Raw genomic sequence first — 14,990 nt, forward strand, 5'->3', positions numbered from 1 at the left:
TAAGGCTTAAAAGATTGCCAAACCACTCATTCACAATGATTTGAAAGTAATGTTATACACATTATATACAGAGAAAATCATAAAACCTGTGGATTCAGCAGATTGGGTTTCTCCTATTGTTATAACATGGAAGAAATCAGGTGAGATTCAGCTTTGCACTCATTTGTGCATGCTCAACAGTAATATTTGGTGAATTGCCATCCTCTGCCCAAAATCCAAGATTTATTGCCTAACATGGGGGGGCTAAATATTTTCCAATCATCGGTCTCAGTTCAGCTTTCATCAGGATCAACTACCTAAAGATTCCCAGGATTTAACCACATTTGTAAATTCCGTTGGAGCTTTTGAGTATTTATTTTGCGATTTGGACTACCGTCCACAGCTAGTTTGTTTCAGAAGCTTATGGACTATTTATGTAGGCATGCGAGTGGTATCCAAGCCTTCTAGGATGACATTCTTGTTTTTGAAAAAGCCATGCGGAAATAAAATGTCATCCTGGAAAATGTTTTAAGTATTCTAAGAGATAGAGGAAGGACTGTGAGAAAAGGGAAATTAACATTTCTGGTTGAAGAAGTTGACTATCTGTGACCTACTCTTTCAAGTAAAGGCATAAGGCCAAAATTGATCTTATTCAGTCAGTCATTGATGCTCATGTTCCTCCAGACAAAGATGTATTAACCGCATGCGCGCTAGCGGTTTTCCCACTGTGCGCTGCGATTCGCAAAAACCCTCGTTACGTGAGAAGGTCAGCTCGTCACACGCGCAGCGCAGGTAACGCCCATGACGAGCTGACCTTGTCACGCGCGTCGAAGGGGTTAAGATGTTTTCTAGGTCACAGTCTTAGTGAATACTATACACATTTTGTTCAGGCCTATGCTTATGTAGTCCAGCCATTAAGATCCATGTTAAATTAATCTGATCTAAAGAGATATAGGAAGGATTAGCCAAAACTAATTGATTAATTGTTGAATCACCTACTTTAAATGCTTTTGTTTCTAGACATAATGCATAATAACAGTGGATGATAACATGTTAAGTATTGGTGCCGAGCCAAGTGATTGAAGATCAAGATTGTACTATTGAATTTAGATCTAGATCACTGAGTCATATTGAAATCAACACAGCACAATTGAAAGAGAGGCATTGGCCTACTTGTAGGCTGTAGAAAAATTCAAAAATTCCGTACAGGGAAACAAATATGAATTGCGTACAGATCACAAACCATCAGTGTTTTTACTCAATGGCTTATGTAATAGTTCTGCTAGATTGGTTAGACCTTTGTCCTGGTTACAAGAATACAATTTTGATATCAAGTTTATACCTTGTGGAAACAATTACAGGGTGGATTGCTTGTCCATAATGCCTTTATCAGTAAGTCACAGTGATAAGGTTTTGGAAGATTCAGAGTATGTAGTTGCTACCGTTATTTTTTATTTATTTTTTGTTCTCATTCACCTCAGACTTCACTGAACAAAGGAGCCGTCCGTACCAAAGCGAGATGATGGAAGGGTGAAGGCTATTGGCTTAGGACAAGGGCTATGCCCTGCCTACATGTACCGTGACAGACTCAGGTGTCACTAACCCCCAAATGACGGGGGGAGAGGTCACTCTTCCACTCGGCCAAGGTGAGCCTGGCGACTATTATCGTGGGCCTGTCGGGGGAACTGGAGATGCCCAACATAGAAGAGGGCCAACGAGGCATACTCATAGGACCCACAGATTATTTTGAAGATACTTAAGTAATTATTTAACTCCCTAACCTTCTCACCTTCCTAAGCCCCAGACCATTTTAGCAAAACATCCCAGAAAGCTGTCTTTTTCCTGCCCAAAGTTCCAGACAGATCCATCTTGGATGTCTAAAAAAGCGAGGTCAACCAGTAAGAAGACAAGGGGGGTGTGGGATCTATCCATCTTTTACATATTTGCCACCTAGCTAATAGTATAGCATAAAATAGGAAAGATTAGCAGAACCTGTGATTTCCTTAGATAAACCAAAAATTATCAAGGCAAGATTTATTTGGATTGGGAGGCCTAAAATATCCGCCACAGAATTTCCTACTCCTTCCCAAAAATCTTCTATTGCCTTGCAGTCCTTGACCATATGTACAGCTGAAGCTCCTGCCAGACTGCATTTTCTACAGCTGACTGGAGACCCACTCGACATTTTAGTCAACCTCAGCAGAGATAGGTAGGCCCTGTGTGCGGTAAACAAGTGGTTCCTCCTAAGCCAGGCTGGTTTTACAATGGCGAATAAGGTCTTAAATGAGGTTTGCCACAAATACTCCCACTGTTCATTTGGTAAAGTATCCACCCACAATTCTTTGGCCAGTTTCAATTCTCCGTCAACAGCCTCCTCGATGGTCCAGTACCAGAAAGAAACCTCCTTCCTCCCAACTGGACTTACCACTAACTGATGTTCCAAGATGTTACTGCTACCTATGGGGGTTCTAAGAGTTTGGGCCCAGCTCTGCAGCTGAATGTACTTAAAACTTGAAAGACCCACTCCAACCCTTTCGCTAAGTGATGCCCATGAAATAAGCGTACCCTCATGGGCCAAGTCCCCATCACCTTTAAACCAGCTGCTCTAAGAGGTAATGCCAACCTATCCTTTAGGCACTCTGGTGTGATGGTGAGTCCCAAAGAGGGGCAAGGCTAGAAAAGTAGTTAAGACCGGCAAGGCGCTTGAGACTGGCCCACGATCTGGCCATTGCCTGGAGAACTTTAAGCTTGAACTTTTTGAAACATTTCGGTTCTCCAAATTTAAACAGGAAACCCTCCTCGGATAGGCTAACACCCTTTAGCATTGCAGAGAACATAGCGCCCACCCCCCTGTGCTTTCTGGAGATTTTAAGAGCATCCTAGAATGAGACAGCTGGAAAGCCCATGCATAGTATTGCAAATCAGGCAAAGCAAGTCCACCCTTTTCCATCCTATGCCTCAGCTTCCTCCAGGTGATTCTAGTGGACCTATATGCCTAGACAAAAGAGTTGATAGCCTGCTGGAACTTGTCACTGGCTGATTTGTCAAAGTGCAGGGGGATAGAATTAAAAAGGAAGGTTATCTTAGGGAGTACCACCATCTTAACCAAATTGACACTCCCAAGAATGGTTAAAGGGAGATGGACCCAAGATTTCATCAGTGTTTTGCACTCCCTTGAGACAGCCTCAAAGTTAATCTCTGTAATCTTGGCAATGTCCTGGACTATTCTGATTCCCAGATACCACATATTACGCTTGGTCTGATGCTGGGGCCCCTCAAGATTCCATGTCATGACCTCGGTTTTCCCGGCGTCGACCTTGTACCCGATACCTGCCCGAAGTCCTGTGCCAATCTGATTACAGCAGGGAAGATCGTGGCAAGGTCCGCAGAAAGAATCAAAATGTCATCTGCATACAGTGCCACCTTCCTCTCCCAAACCTCATGCTTAAAAGCGAAATGCTAGATTTCTCTCTCAGCCGCTGAGCAAAAGACTCACTGTAGAGGTCAAAGAGGAAAGGAGAGAGAGGAAAGCCCTGCCTAGTCCCCCTATTGATATAAAAAGGTCTGGTCAGGTTGCTATTAACCAAAAGTCTGGCTGACGGCTGTTGATAAATTAACTGGATAGCTCGACAAAACTTCTTGCCCAGATTAAATTTCTCCATGACTGCCGACAGGTAAACCCAGTTAACCCCGTCCAAATCCTTAGTAGCATCGAGTGTCATAGCTGCGAGAGGAAGTGAGTGTGTAGAGGCGATGTCTATTGCACCAATGAAATCATAGGTGAGGTCTGATAGGTTCCTACCTTTAACAAACCCCTTCTGATCAGAATGTAGAATGTCTCCTGCTACAAGGCCCAGCGTAGCCGCCAGGATCCTGGCAAAGATGTAATAATCTGCGTTCAATAGCGAGATGGGCCTATAAGACTCACGCCTTGCTGGATTCTTACCGGGTTTCAAAATCAGGGTGATTGTGGCTTCACCCCAAGACCCTGGAAGCTTAAAGCCATCAGATAAGATCTCATTAAATAGTTGTGTTAAGGCCAGAACTATCACCCCGCCCAGAGATCCAAAGAGCTCTGTTGGAAGCCCATTGGGTCCTGTAGCTTTCCCTCTCTTACAGACAAATTAGCTTTTTTCACCTCTTCCTGCGTGATATCCTGCTCTAGATCTTCCTGCTGCATGGAGCTGAGGGGGGTAAGAGTGGTCATGCCAAACTACTCCCTAGCCTCCGTCTTAACTACAGCTCGATCTTCTTAATATAATTCCTGGAAGAAATCAAAAAAAGCATCTCCTATCTCTTCTTCCGAAGACAGAGCAATTACCCCCTCATCACCATCAATTTATTTCATCTGGTTGGGAAGCCTATCGGACTTGGCCTTCCACGCCAGTAGCTTAACTGCCCCTTCCCCATACTCGAAAAGGGCCAGCTTGCTTGCCTACCATCTTCTCATAACCCTGAGTTGGAGAATAGTGTCTAACTGCTCCCTTCCCTTGCTGAGTTTGGCGCGATCCTCCTGCTCTCCCTCCAAACCAAACCCTCAATTCAGATCTAACTCTACTGCCTTCATTTCCGCCTCCTTGAGTGCCACCTCCCCTCTGTATTTTTTATTCCTGAAGCTCACCCTGTTCGTGATTAGGCCCCTCAAAAAAGCCTTAAAGGGGTCCCAAAGCACAGCAGTTGTAGCAGAGCCTAGAATCACTTTCAGAAAATATTCAGTCTCATTAGATAGGTAGGGCATCTCTTCTGCCTCGAGAAGCAAAGTTTGATCGAAAGTCCAGGCTGTGAGATGCTGGGCCTGCACCAAGTCCAGGTCCATCAAAATCCCTGAATGAGCAGACAGATGCGGAGTCAGGTATCCGATGTCCTTAACCTTGCCCCTCAAACATTGGCTGATTAAAATATGGTCGATTCTCGACTTGTGTTGATATTTACTATTGCAGTATGAGACTCCCAACTGATGGCCCGATCTTTCTCACCAAATATCGCAGAGGCCGGTTTGCGCCATCATAGACTGCAGGTACATCCGAGACTTAGAAGGAACCAGGCTCTACTACTTGCCGACTTGACGAGTTTAGGTTTGAGGACAATATTAAAGTCCCCGGTCATAATAACCGGGTCTGGGTAGTCTAGGAGTTGCGAGAAAATAGTTTTAAGAGAGGAAGGGTCGTCTTGGTTTGGGGCATAATAGCCGACCAAGGGGGGGGGAGAAAACCCGTGATGGTCACCTTCAGGATTACCCATCTGCCACCTGGGTCAGCCAAAAAGTGTAAGACACGGGCATTAGCTTGTTTTTTAAAAAGTATAGCAACGCTTCTGGTGTTGGCAGTCTGATTTGAACAAATAAGAGAGTCCACCCATTTTTTATTTTTGAATATCTCGATGATCTCTTCCTTGAGGAGATGAGTTTCCTGGAGGATAATGACCTGGGCAGGGGATTTTTTTAAATATTGCAAAACATTTTCCCTTCTGGACCTCATGCGCAAGCCGTCAACATTCCAGGACAGAAACTGAATTGTTTTCATGAAAGTTTAGTCCGAGATCTCTAACACGGTTGGGACACGGGAGGAACCAGCACCAGCACCAGACCAATTGCATCTTAGCCACGGCCTCCTGAATGGGCACTAAGGTGAGTGAGGAGATTTTGTGTTTTATACCCCTGTGCTCCCCCCTAAACCCCCACCCCCTCTTCCGAAGCACCCCCCCTTGAAGAAAACCCCCATTTACCTGGACAGATGTAGTCCAGATGCTGCCTCCGAGAGAAGCCCACCCCATCCCTTTATGTGTAGACAAAAAAAAAGTGTGAGCCAAACTATGAGAGAAAAAAAAAGGATGAGCAACTAAATGATTATTACTATCATGTCATGGCATATCTAAGCAGAAACAAGAGGCAAAGAATTTAGGAATCCATGGCTATGAGCAGCCCTGACCAGCCAATATACAAATCAACCAAGACAATGCCAGGCCTCTGGGCTAGATTCGCCCATTAAGGCACCCCTTTCACCATGATTTCAAGCAACTCGTCTGCCTCCTGGACTGCCCTTATATTATGCATTTTGTTCTTGTGCATAATTTTCAGATTTGCTGGAAATTTAAGCTGGGCAGCGGCACCAAGTTTTTTAAAGTTATCGAGCTTCCTGCTCAATTCCCATTGCCTATAACTCTGGCAACATCTGAACGGATTTCGAAAGAGAAGTCCCTGGCCTTCAACAATTTCACCTTTAAGGCCATGTTTAGAATCTTCTCCTTTAGAGAATAAGTATGAAAATTGATAAGAATTTTCCTCAGCTTTATTCTGTTCGGATTTCTGCGAAAAGGGTCCCTATGGATTCTATGAATATCGCTACTCAGAACCGTCTCTGATTCTTCAAGCTACAAGGATTCTTTCATGAATGAGACCATATAAGACTTGAGGTCAGTCCCTTCACTCTCCTCCGGAACATTCAGGATACGCAAATTGTTTCTTCAAGAGTTATTCTCCAACCTGTCACAAAAGGCCACTTCCTCCCTCTTGAGGGACTGGATATCAGCTTTAGCAGCCCAAAGATGATCTTTTAGCTCTCCAACAGTGTTCTCTAAAGTCTCAGTTCTTGTATTTAAGAGATCCACTTTTCTCTCCAATGACTCACCAAAGTTTCTAATCTTTCCCTGAATAGCAGCGGAGACCGAGAGCCCCTTCTTAATGTCCTCCCATAGTGTAGAGAAAAGAACCTCCAAAGAAGCCACTAAGGGTCCCCTTGCTTCATGGTCCTTGAAGCCATTATCTATCCCTTCGTCGTGGCCAGCTACTGGTGCCAAGGCCATCTGCCCAGCGGACTCTTCCGCTTTATCTGGATCCCCCGTTATACCACTCTCAGTGAGAAAAGTTGGGGTTACATCCGGGGACAGGGAGCCGCCCGTGGCCTCCATGCTATCAGGAGCTGATTTTAAGGCTAGTTGCCCTGCTGACGTCCTTCTAAGAGCCTCTCCTTGCTTAACAATATCCAGTACCGCTGGTTGTACTTTAAAGTATGACCTCAAGGAAGGGGTGATCCTAACTTTGGAGTCAAGGGGATTACTTTTGGCCTTTGCTGCCTTAATGCTTCTACCTTTGACCTTGTATGACTGAAAGGCAGAGCTGCTAGTGACTGCATCTATGTTGGGAGGACTCCTGGTTCCCTGGCTCTTACCACTGCTCCCTCAACTAGCCTCCTCAGGGGGCAGTTTGCTGTTTTTGCCCCCTGATTTTACTTTCACTGGACCCAGTGTCACCCCCCATGCTTTTGCCTTTTTTAATCCCCTTAACAACAGGAACAGTAGTAAGTCTCACCTGGGGTAATGGGCTTAGCGTGCCCCTACTGAACCCCCTGTACCTGCTTCTCCAGTTGTAATTGTTGTAGCTGCAGCGATGGCTCCAAGGTGGCGTTGCTAGTTTGAGCCAGCTCCTCCTGTGTTTCGTTGTCCCGAGTGTTCCTCTCTGGGAGGCAGGGGTGTTGACCGGTGCTGGCGCTGCCACCGCTGACCCGGAGGAGCCTGCGAGCCGCTGCTCTGTGGCCCCACCTGAGCTCCAGGGCGGCTTCCAGCCACCGAGTCGGGCAGAGAGAACCGAGGGACACCATCTCCCCAGGCACATCCCCAGCCAAAGCAGCAAAAGCAGCAGAGCCTTCGCAAAAAGAAGCAAGTCTGAGGCCAAATCCACCAACGTTCGAGCGGTAAGGCGAGTCTCTCTCAGAAGCTCAAATCATCTCGAAACTGGGACGCGAGCGATCCGGGTGCAAGTGGCAGTTCAGCAAGCAGCCACCATGTTTTCCCTTACATGCATGTCTCTTATACCGTTGCTACCATTATTGCTATTCAAGATTGCAGTGGCATTGCAGTTGGCCTTCTTTTGACCAGCGTGTGTATAACTGGGTCAACAGAGGTTCCTGAGTGTCTGATTTCTGATAAACATTGGAAGTCTTTAGAAAATCCTTTATAGCCAACAGCGTTTCCAGAATCCCCATGTGATAGATAAGGTTATTTTAGACTTTGTTGGTCCTTTTAATGTATTGCAAGCTGACTTAAGATTTTTTTTATAGTATAAATTGTTTTTTATTTTGAGTGGATTTATTTCTGCCTGGTGAGAAAGTCAAGTACTGAGAATGTAATAACATTTTTGCCTATGATATTTTCTATTGAATGCACACCTAAAGCTGTTGTTACTGACAATGGCAGGCATTTTGTTTCAGCACAGACACAAAATGTTGATTCTTCTTCAGTTGAATCATCTTTTCTTCATCAGAGGACAGTAGTGACAGTGCTGTTGAACAACCGTTACCTTGTGCTTTGCACATTAACAATAATTTCCAATGCAAACCTTGTGGCAATGATTTACCTGTTAGAAATGGAAAAATCCAGTAAAAAATTCTTCAAGCTGTGAACCACTCATACAGGTAAGTAATAGTTTTGTTTTGCAGTGTGAATCTGTTCTGCATTTACATGCTGTGAATTGGTTTTGTAGTGGTATTCTCTGGCTGGGATCACCAGAGTGTGTATTTAAAACGTGTCTGAATACTCCAAGTCTCCTTGATGGCTTGAATGTGTACACAGTAATGCTTTGTGAAGGTGTGAACAGAGGACCGTGTGGATGCTATGCGGATGAGATTTAAAGATACATTAGCAAGGAAGCAAGTGCTGCTCCCTTCTTCCTTGTCAAGAGTACTCATGGATTTTCTCCCAATGTCACGCCTGTTGATTTGTAACATGTCTGCGGTGTCTACACTATCCATCTTACAAAAGTTCCTTTAGTGACTGGGGAAACCTTGCCCGTCTGTGCAGTGTAAAAAAAAACTGGTTCCCCTTCCGGATTGGTTTTGTGTTTTTGTAAGTAGTAATACTTAATTGCTCTTCTAACTATCAAACTATATAAGGCCTTTTCTGCTTGTATTTAAGGATGCAGTTAGGGTACTTTTGGTTAACATGGATGTGTAAAGCCACCATTGAGATAAATTATGGATTTATTCTCATTACTACTCTGTCCTTTTTAATTTTCCGACAAGAGTCCTCTGTTATAAGGGCATGGAGCTCACTAGCTGAAGACTTGTTTAACAGTTCTAAGCAGTAACCATGTTGAATTAAGTACTAAATCCATTTGTCGGAGGTGATTTTCTTCCACTTTTGTATGAACACTTGATTCTTCCTTCTACAGGTAGTTGTGCAGGAGTAACTTCATTGGTAAGTCACTTTCTCTAGAGTTCTGACCCTCTTGAGGTGGTCCCTCTTCTTCTGGCCCTCCATTGACAGATGTGTCCCAATAGTGACCAAGACTGCCACTGTGGGGATATACATGGTGAGCACTTGATGGTGTGAAGGCACAGGGAGTCGTTGTTGGCTGCAGACCTCCTCTTGTGGGTGTTGTTTTCCTTGGTGCAATCCCTACTGAAAAGGTCCTTTGTCTTGCAGAGCCCCCATTATGTTGGACATCTTACTGTCCTTTTTCAAGTGCCGCAATGCATTGTCCACTATACTAGAGTCTATCCTCAGTGAAGGGCTTACTGATTCCCTCATGTAAAATTTGATGCCCTTGGCCAGGCGTGTCTCCTTAGGGTTGTGGCTGCACAAAGTATTCGGCTGGCAGTGTCTGCTGCATCGAGTGATGACTTCAAGCAAGTGTTTGCAATGTTCTTGCCCTTTTGAATAACTGCTTTTGCACACTTTTTACATTCTTTGGGCAGGTGTTACTTGAGGTCCTGAATTTCATCCCATTGCTGGTGGGCATATTGGTTTAGTAGTTTGTTGGTGTTTGAAATACACCACTGTGCCGCCACTGACCTCTCTATTTTTCAGGCTAGCATGTCCACATACTTGTTTTCTTTATCAGGAGGTGAACCAATGACAGTTGTGTTTTTTCCCTCTTCCATGACATTGCGTCAATCAGGAAATCTGCAACCACATTGCCCTTGATATAAGGTGTGTCTCGGGTCAAGTGACTGTATTTCTTTTCTAGCCTTGGCAGGACCACCTTTTCTGCAGCTGGTCTGGCAAGACTAGTGTTGAGGCCGATGTTGCGTGCTTCAAGTCCAACAATTTCAGCTTGCCCACAGTACGCCATTGGTGTGTTATCTGGTGTTTTGTAGAGTTATTACCTCTTCGGTGTTATTTCCTTCTTGGCCTCAACAATTTCTTTGGCCTAGGAACCTTTTCCCTGCTCCAGCTCAGTGTTCTCGTGGGTTTCATCATCACACGACAAACCAAACTCCCTAAGTAACTCTTGGTTCTGCTAAGACTGCACCATGTCATAGTGCGCCCTTCTTTGCCTTTCTCTTGCTTTGAAGGTCTTTGGCTGGAACTCAGAACCCACGGCACCCCCTTCCAACATGTGATCTTTTCAGAGGCCAAGGTTGCATATGTTGTGGCTGTCGTTTTACGAAAATTTGTGGTGGCAGTTGAGGTAAAACCAAAATGGGGTGTGCTCCATACCCGTTGGTTATTCTGCAACCTACATGGCCGATATCACTGTTCTTAAAAATTATGCTCAGTGTTTTTGTGTTGCTCTTTCAACATCTTCCACTAATTCAGTTAAAAAAACTCTCTGACTTTTGGTGTCTTCCTCGATCCTTTGACGAAAATGTCAGTCTTCTTCCTTCTTTAGTTCTGGAGCCCTCAGCTGTACTTCCAGACCCTTTGATGGAAAAACGAATTTAGGGCGACTTAGTGGAAGTGCCCATATGTTTGTGGCTATTCATGTATCCCATGAAGGTAGATTTCGCCCTGACAAACACTTGCAAAACTACTTTCAGCAAGGGCAAGAGTGCATTCACTAACAGCATGGGAATTGTGTGGTATTATCCCCAATTATTAATGCTGGTGTCAGGAAAGATTGGAATTTGGTGGAAATTCTCCCAAGTGTTAAAGCTAGTGTAAGGGGCAGGCTTTCTCTATGGCAAAATAATTATTCCCCATTGACAGACAATAAAAGTTAATTGCTCTAAAGCACACTTGTGTAATTTTTCCCTATGTCGAATTTTCCAACTGGTGGAAAATTCACATGTAAATGTTATGCGTTATGCATGTGAGTGTCACCTGAACACTAAGACTGGAGTACTCCTTAAATTTTAATATCAGAATTAAAAAAAACATGAAAATATGCTCCAAATGTGGGCATTATACTTTGGAAACTAATTCCCTGCTTTCTCAGCTGGAAGGTTGTGAAACAGGCCGAATTCCCAAATCCAGACATGTAATGTAGGCTCCTGCACCTTTTGTGCTGCAGGAGGACACTCTGCAGGGGGGCTTCCCTGATCAGGGCCTAAGCATATCTGATAGAGTAACTTTAAGAGCCCTTCACCTAATTGTTTAGGGGACCACAATACCAATGATGAGGTGACTTTGGTTTAGAGTTTCAAGCAGACTGAAGCAAGGCTTGCTGTTATGCTTCAATGTTAGTCGTAAAATAGTGCTACGTGAATTTCGTTCATCATGGCGACACAATGGGTGCAACTATTGCCTCTTATCTTCAGAAATGACAAGGCTATGAAACGTAGGTATGCAGGCTAGAAGCATCTACATAGCCTGTGAAGCGCTGTTGGACAGTGCCAACATTCTTATACACTTGTCTTGTACTTTGAACAAAGTACAAAAACAGGAAGGATTTACTTTACACTCTGAATCACGGTTGTTCAGCTTTTTTTGGAAGGTTCATCCTTGCTGCATAGAGACAGTAAGAAAATGCTTGCAACTTATGTCTTACAATGTTCCTTTAGGGAGTAAACATACACATGAGTAAATCTACATGTGTAAGTTTCCTGTTACATTTTTCAGTAACTTAACTACTTGTGGATAGTCACCATTTGCAGGTGGGAAGTTAATCAAAACTGTAAACGTACGTGTTTCCACTCCCTGAAAAATGGGGTGAGGTCATTAAAAGCTTCATATTTGATTGTAAAGTTACAACTAGTCACTAAGAGGTGTATATATAGAATGATTTTAAAAAGGTTAGTGATTTTGTTAAATTACCTTTACATTTATTTTAAATTTAAAAAAAGTTAGTTAAAATGTTTTAAAAATAATATAATATTTATTTATAATTTATATTTACTTTTTTACCATTAAATTAGGTGGGAAGAAATAGGGAGACGTTTCTAAGTTAGATCCCACTGTTGCACCCACTCAGGCACACATGACACACACAGATTACCATTCAGAAAGGTCAAAAACGAAAAAAATCTTAAGGGCAAAGATACTTTGATTCTGAAAATGCCAAAATGCAAGGCATCTCTTGCCTTGACCCAATCCTTCTTTGGTGCAAAACCTACCTTGCAATGCTCTACTTCTGGAACATGCTGAAAACTCTTTTCTTTCATATTCATCTGAACTAGTCACTGGCAGTATAATCCGAACACTTCTTTTCTAAAGGTTCACACTTTATTGATCAATTCATGAAAAGTAATTGTTCGATTCCTCATACTTTGCAATATAATGTCTACTATTTCTTGGAAGGTGTGTAAATGTCAGAGCACTATACAAAAACATTAAAGTAAATAAATCGAATAATTTGCAAAATCATAATTGTATTAAGTTGATCTAAAAGCCTGATACAAATAAGAGTACTGTTTTAGATGGTGACTTAATACAATTTTAACAGTACAGTATAAATGTTCCAATTATTAATCCTTGCATAATGTTGAAAGTTATAATTCAGCAAATAAACAGGATATTGATTTATTGAATACCAATCTCTCATTGGTTTTATGATCTGAATGATGCAAAACTGGGGTAAGTGATTTTCAAACATACGTTTTAAAGGTACTGGTGGTGCCTCCTCTGTAGGCTCAACGTAATTGTCTTCCTCGTCCTCCTCTTCAACGGGCACAATGTAGTCGTCCTAAAAATTAAAAAAATGAGGGATGAACTATGCAACACCAAATACTGAACACAAGTGTGCTTCTTAGCTACTGAGACATAGCTGTTGGTGGATATTTGGGTCAAAAATATCATAAGATGTTGATGATGAACTGAACCGATGCCAACATTCATGGATACCATAGTAGATACATTGCATGGTGAGTTCATCAAAAACTCCTCACATCATGTATTGTTCTCACTCATGCTAGTATCTAAACACATAGCATAAACAGCAATGGCTTGATTTTTGTTCTTAGCAGAGTCACATCAGTTTGAAATCAAAAGTGCCACAAAACACTTCAACAATTTGATACACGTGTAGTTAAAATGAATTACTGACATTTTTAGACTGATATTGTGTTCTCCTTTATATTATAGATGTATCTGTTACTGTGAGTAGTGTTAAGATTTGTAGAACACTGTATTTTCATTAGCTTCATTGTGCTTTGGAGAAAGTGATAAGTTGAAAAGAGGGCTCCACTGGATAGCTTGAAAGCCCACAAGTGGCTTGTGGAGAAATTACACAGTCAGGGGGTCAGGAAGAAAAGGCTCTGCCACCAACAGAAGATAGTTGTGGGGGAAAATGTAAAGAACATCAAAGAAGTAGAAAGTTCCAGTGCAACTGCCAAAGACAAAGATTTGAATGAAAATTGTAACGTCACCCTCATCAATAAAATGTTTTCAATTTTCTTAAGAGGCAAGGTAAAGAGAACAGACTGACCAACAGAGCATTGTAAAAAGTGACTGTCAGATTTACAGCGATATCCAGGCTATTTACGGTGAGATACGGCATTGCCCTGAAGATTAAGATTTTAAAAATGGAAGAAATCACATCCATCTTTTTACTAGTAGCACAAGTCTTTTTCTTGGAGAAAGTTGCAATTGATCTAACTAGAAAAGGGATGCACCAAAACCCACTCATTCTATTGTTGACAATCATCTAATTCCCAGTATATATGGATGTATACGGTATTAGGCATTGCAATTCACCAAACAACGATACCAATTAAGCAAGGGGCAAGGCTAACTCTGCAGTGTTAACAGTGATCAAATCAGAAAGGAGATGCACTCTTACACTTTTGGCAACTGAGTAAATCTCAATAGAAGAGGTTTTCGAAGGAAACTCAAATGATCCTGAAGAATGGGAAAGAACTGAAACCACACACTTCAGTTTTGCTGATACACCAATCACCAAAATCAGGATGGTTCTTGAGATGAACAAACAAAGACTGACACCATTGAAGTGAAATTTTCAAAATAAAATTCCCTCTCTTGATTTCTAATGTTTATCAAGGCTTTATAAAAATTATGGAGAGGGATATGGAAATATGAGTAGATGACAATTATTTCTAATATTGGCAAGAATAAGTCTTCAGATTCACTTGTAGCTTGAAGCTTGTAGCTTTTATTCTGAAAATGTTTTTCATCGAATGGTCTGCTTAAATCTCGTTTGTGCACTTTAGTCTTTTTGTTTTTCTAAAGGGTCTTTGATTTGACAGAGCAAATTTTCCAGTTCTGGTGGATTGTTTCAAGTCTGTTTTTTCCAATTAGTTCATGGAACTAGACAAGGCTGCCCTTTTTTGCTGCTTCTGTTTCATCGTGTACTGGAGATCATAGCCAGAGGAGTTAAAAAAGTATAGAATAGGATGAATAAGTCACAATGGTTTACATATATTTTATATAAATGTGACATGCTTCTCATTTCAGAGAATCTAAAACCATTCATAAGGGAATTGGTTAGGTGCAAAACATTCCCAGTTTCAAAGTTTTTGTCCCGGAGGGGATTTTTGCACTGCTATTTTTTATGGTTCTCGCATCATTTTAACTATTTTTGATAGATATTTGCAGAAAGAAAGAAACAAGATTTTTTTAGGAATATTTTAAGGGAAGTGAAACTAATTTGTGACTCAATGTCCCATAAAAATGACTGAGGTAAATGTATAGAGTATTTTCACAATTGCAAACACTCTGATTTGGAGTTTGTGATGGCAAAAATGCCTTTTCTAATATACCAATCCCATTATAGTAAATCAGTAAACTATTACAGACTACTCATAATGGATTGCAACCCCACACAGATTGCTATTTGGAAGGTGTGTGTTAAAGTTGTCCCTTCCAAATGTTTAATTGGTATGAGATGTATCAATGTTTAG

At 42.1% G+C, this 14,990-nt stretch overlaps 1 protein-coding gene across 10 annotated transcripts in view; it reads right to left on the bottom strand.

Annotated features, from left to right (window-relative positions):
• BLNK (B cell linker) overlaps nucleotides 1-14,990 on the bottom strand; it is an 849,614-nt gene that overhangs the window by 169,509 nt on the left and 665,115 nt on the right. For all 10 annotated transcript variants that reach the window (XM_078643456.1, XM_078643447.1, XM_078643446.1 and 7 more), the window contains one exon: nucleotides 12,730-12,817. In XM_078643456.1, coding sequence (XP_078499582.1) covers nucleotides 12,730-12,817 — 88 coding nt within the window. The remainder of the gene's footprint in view (nucleotides 1-12,729; nucleotides 12,818-14,990) is intronic.

The sequence above is a fragment of the Lissotriton helveticus genome, chromosome 5_1 (assembly GCF_964261635.1).
Source record: "Lissotriton helveticus chromosome 5_1, aLisHel1.1, whole genome shotgun sequence".
Taxonomy (NCBI): domain Eukaryota; kingdom Metazoa; phylum Chordata; class Amphibia; order Caudata; family Salamandridae; genus Lissotriton; species Lissotriton helveticus.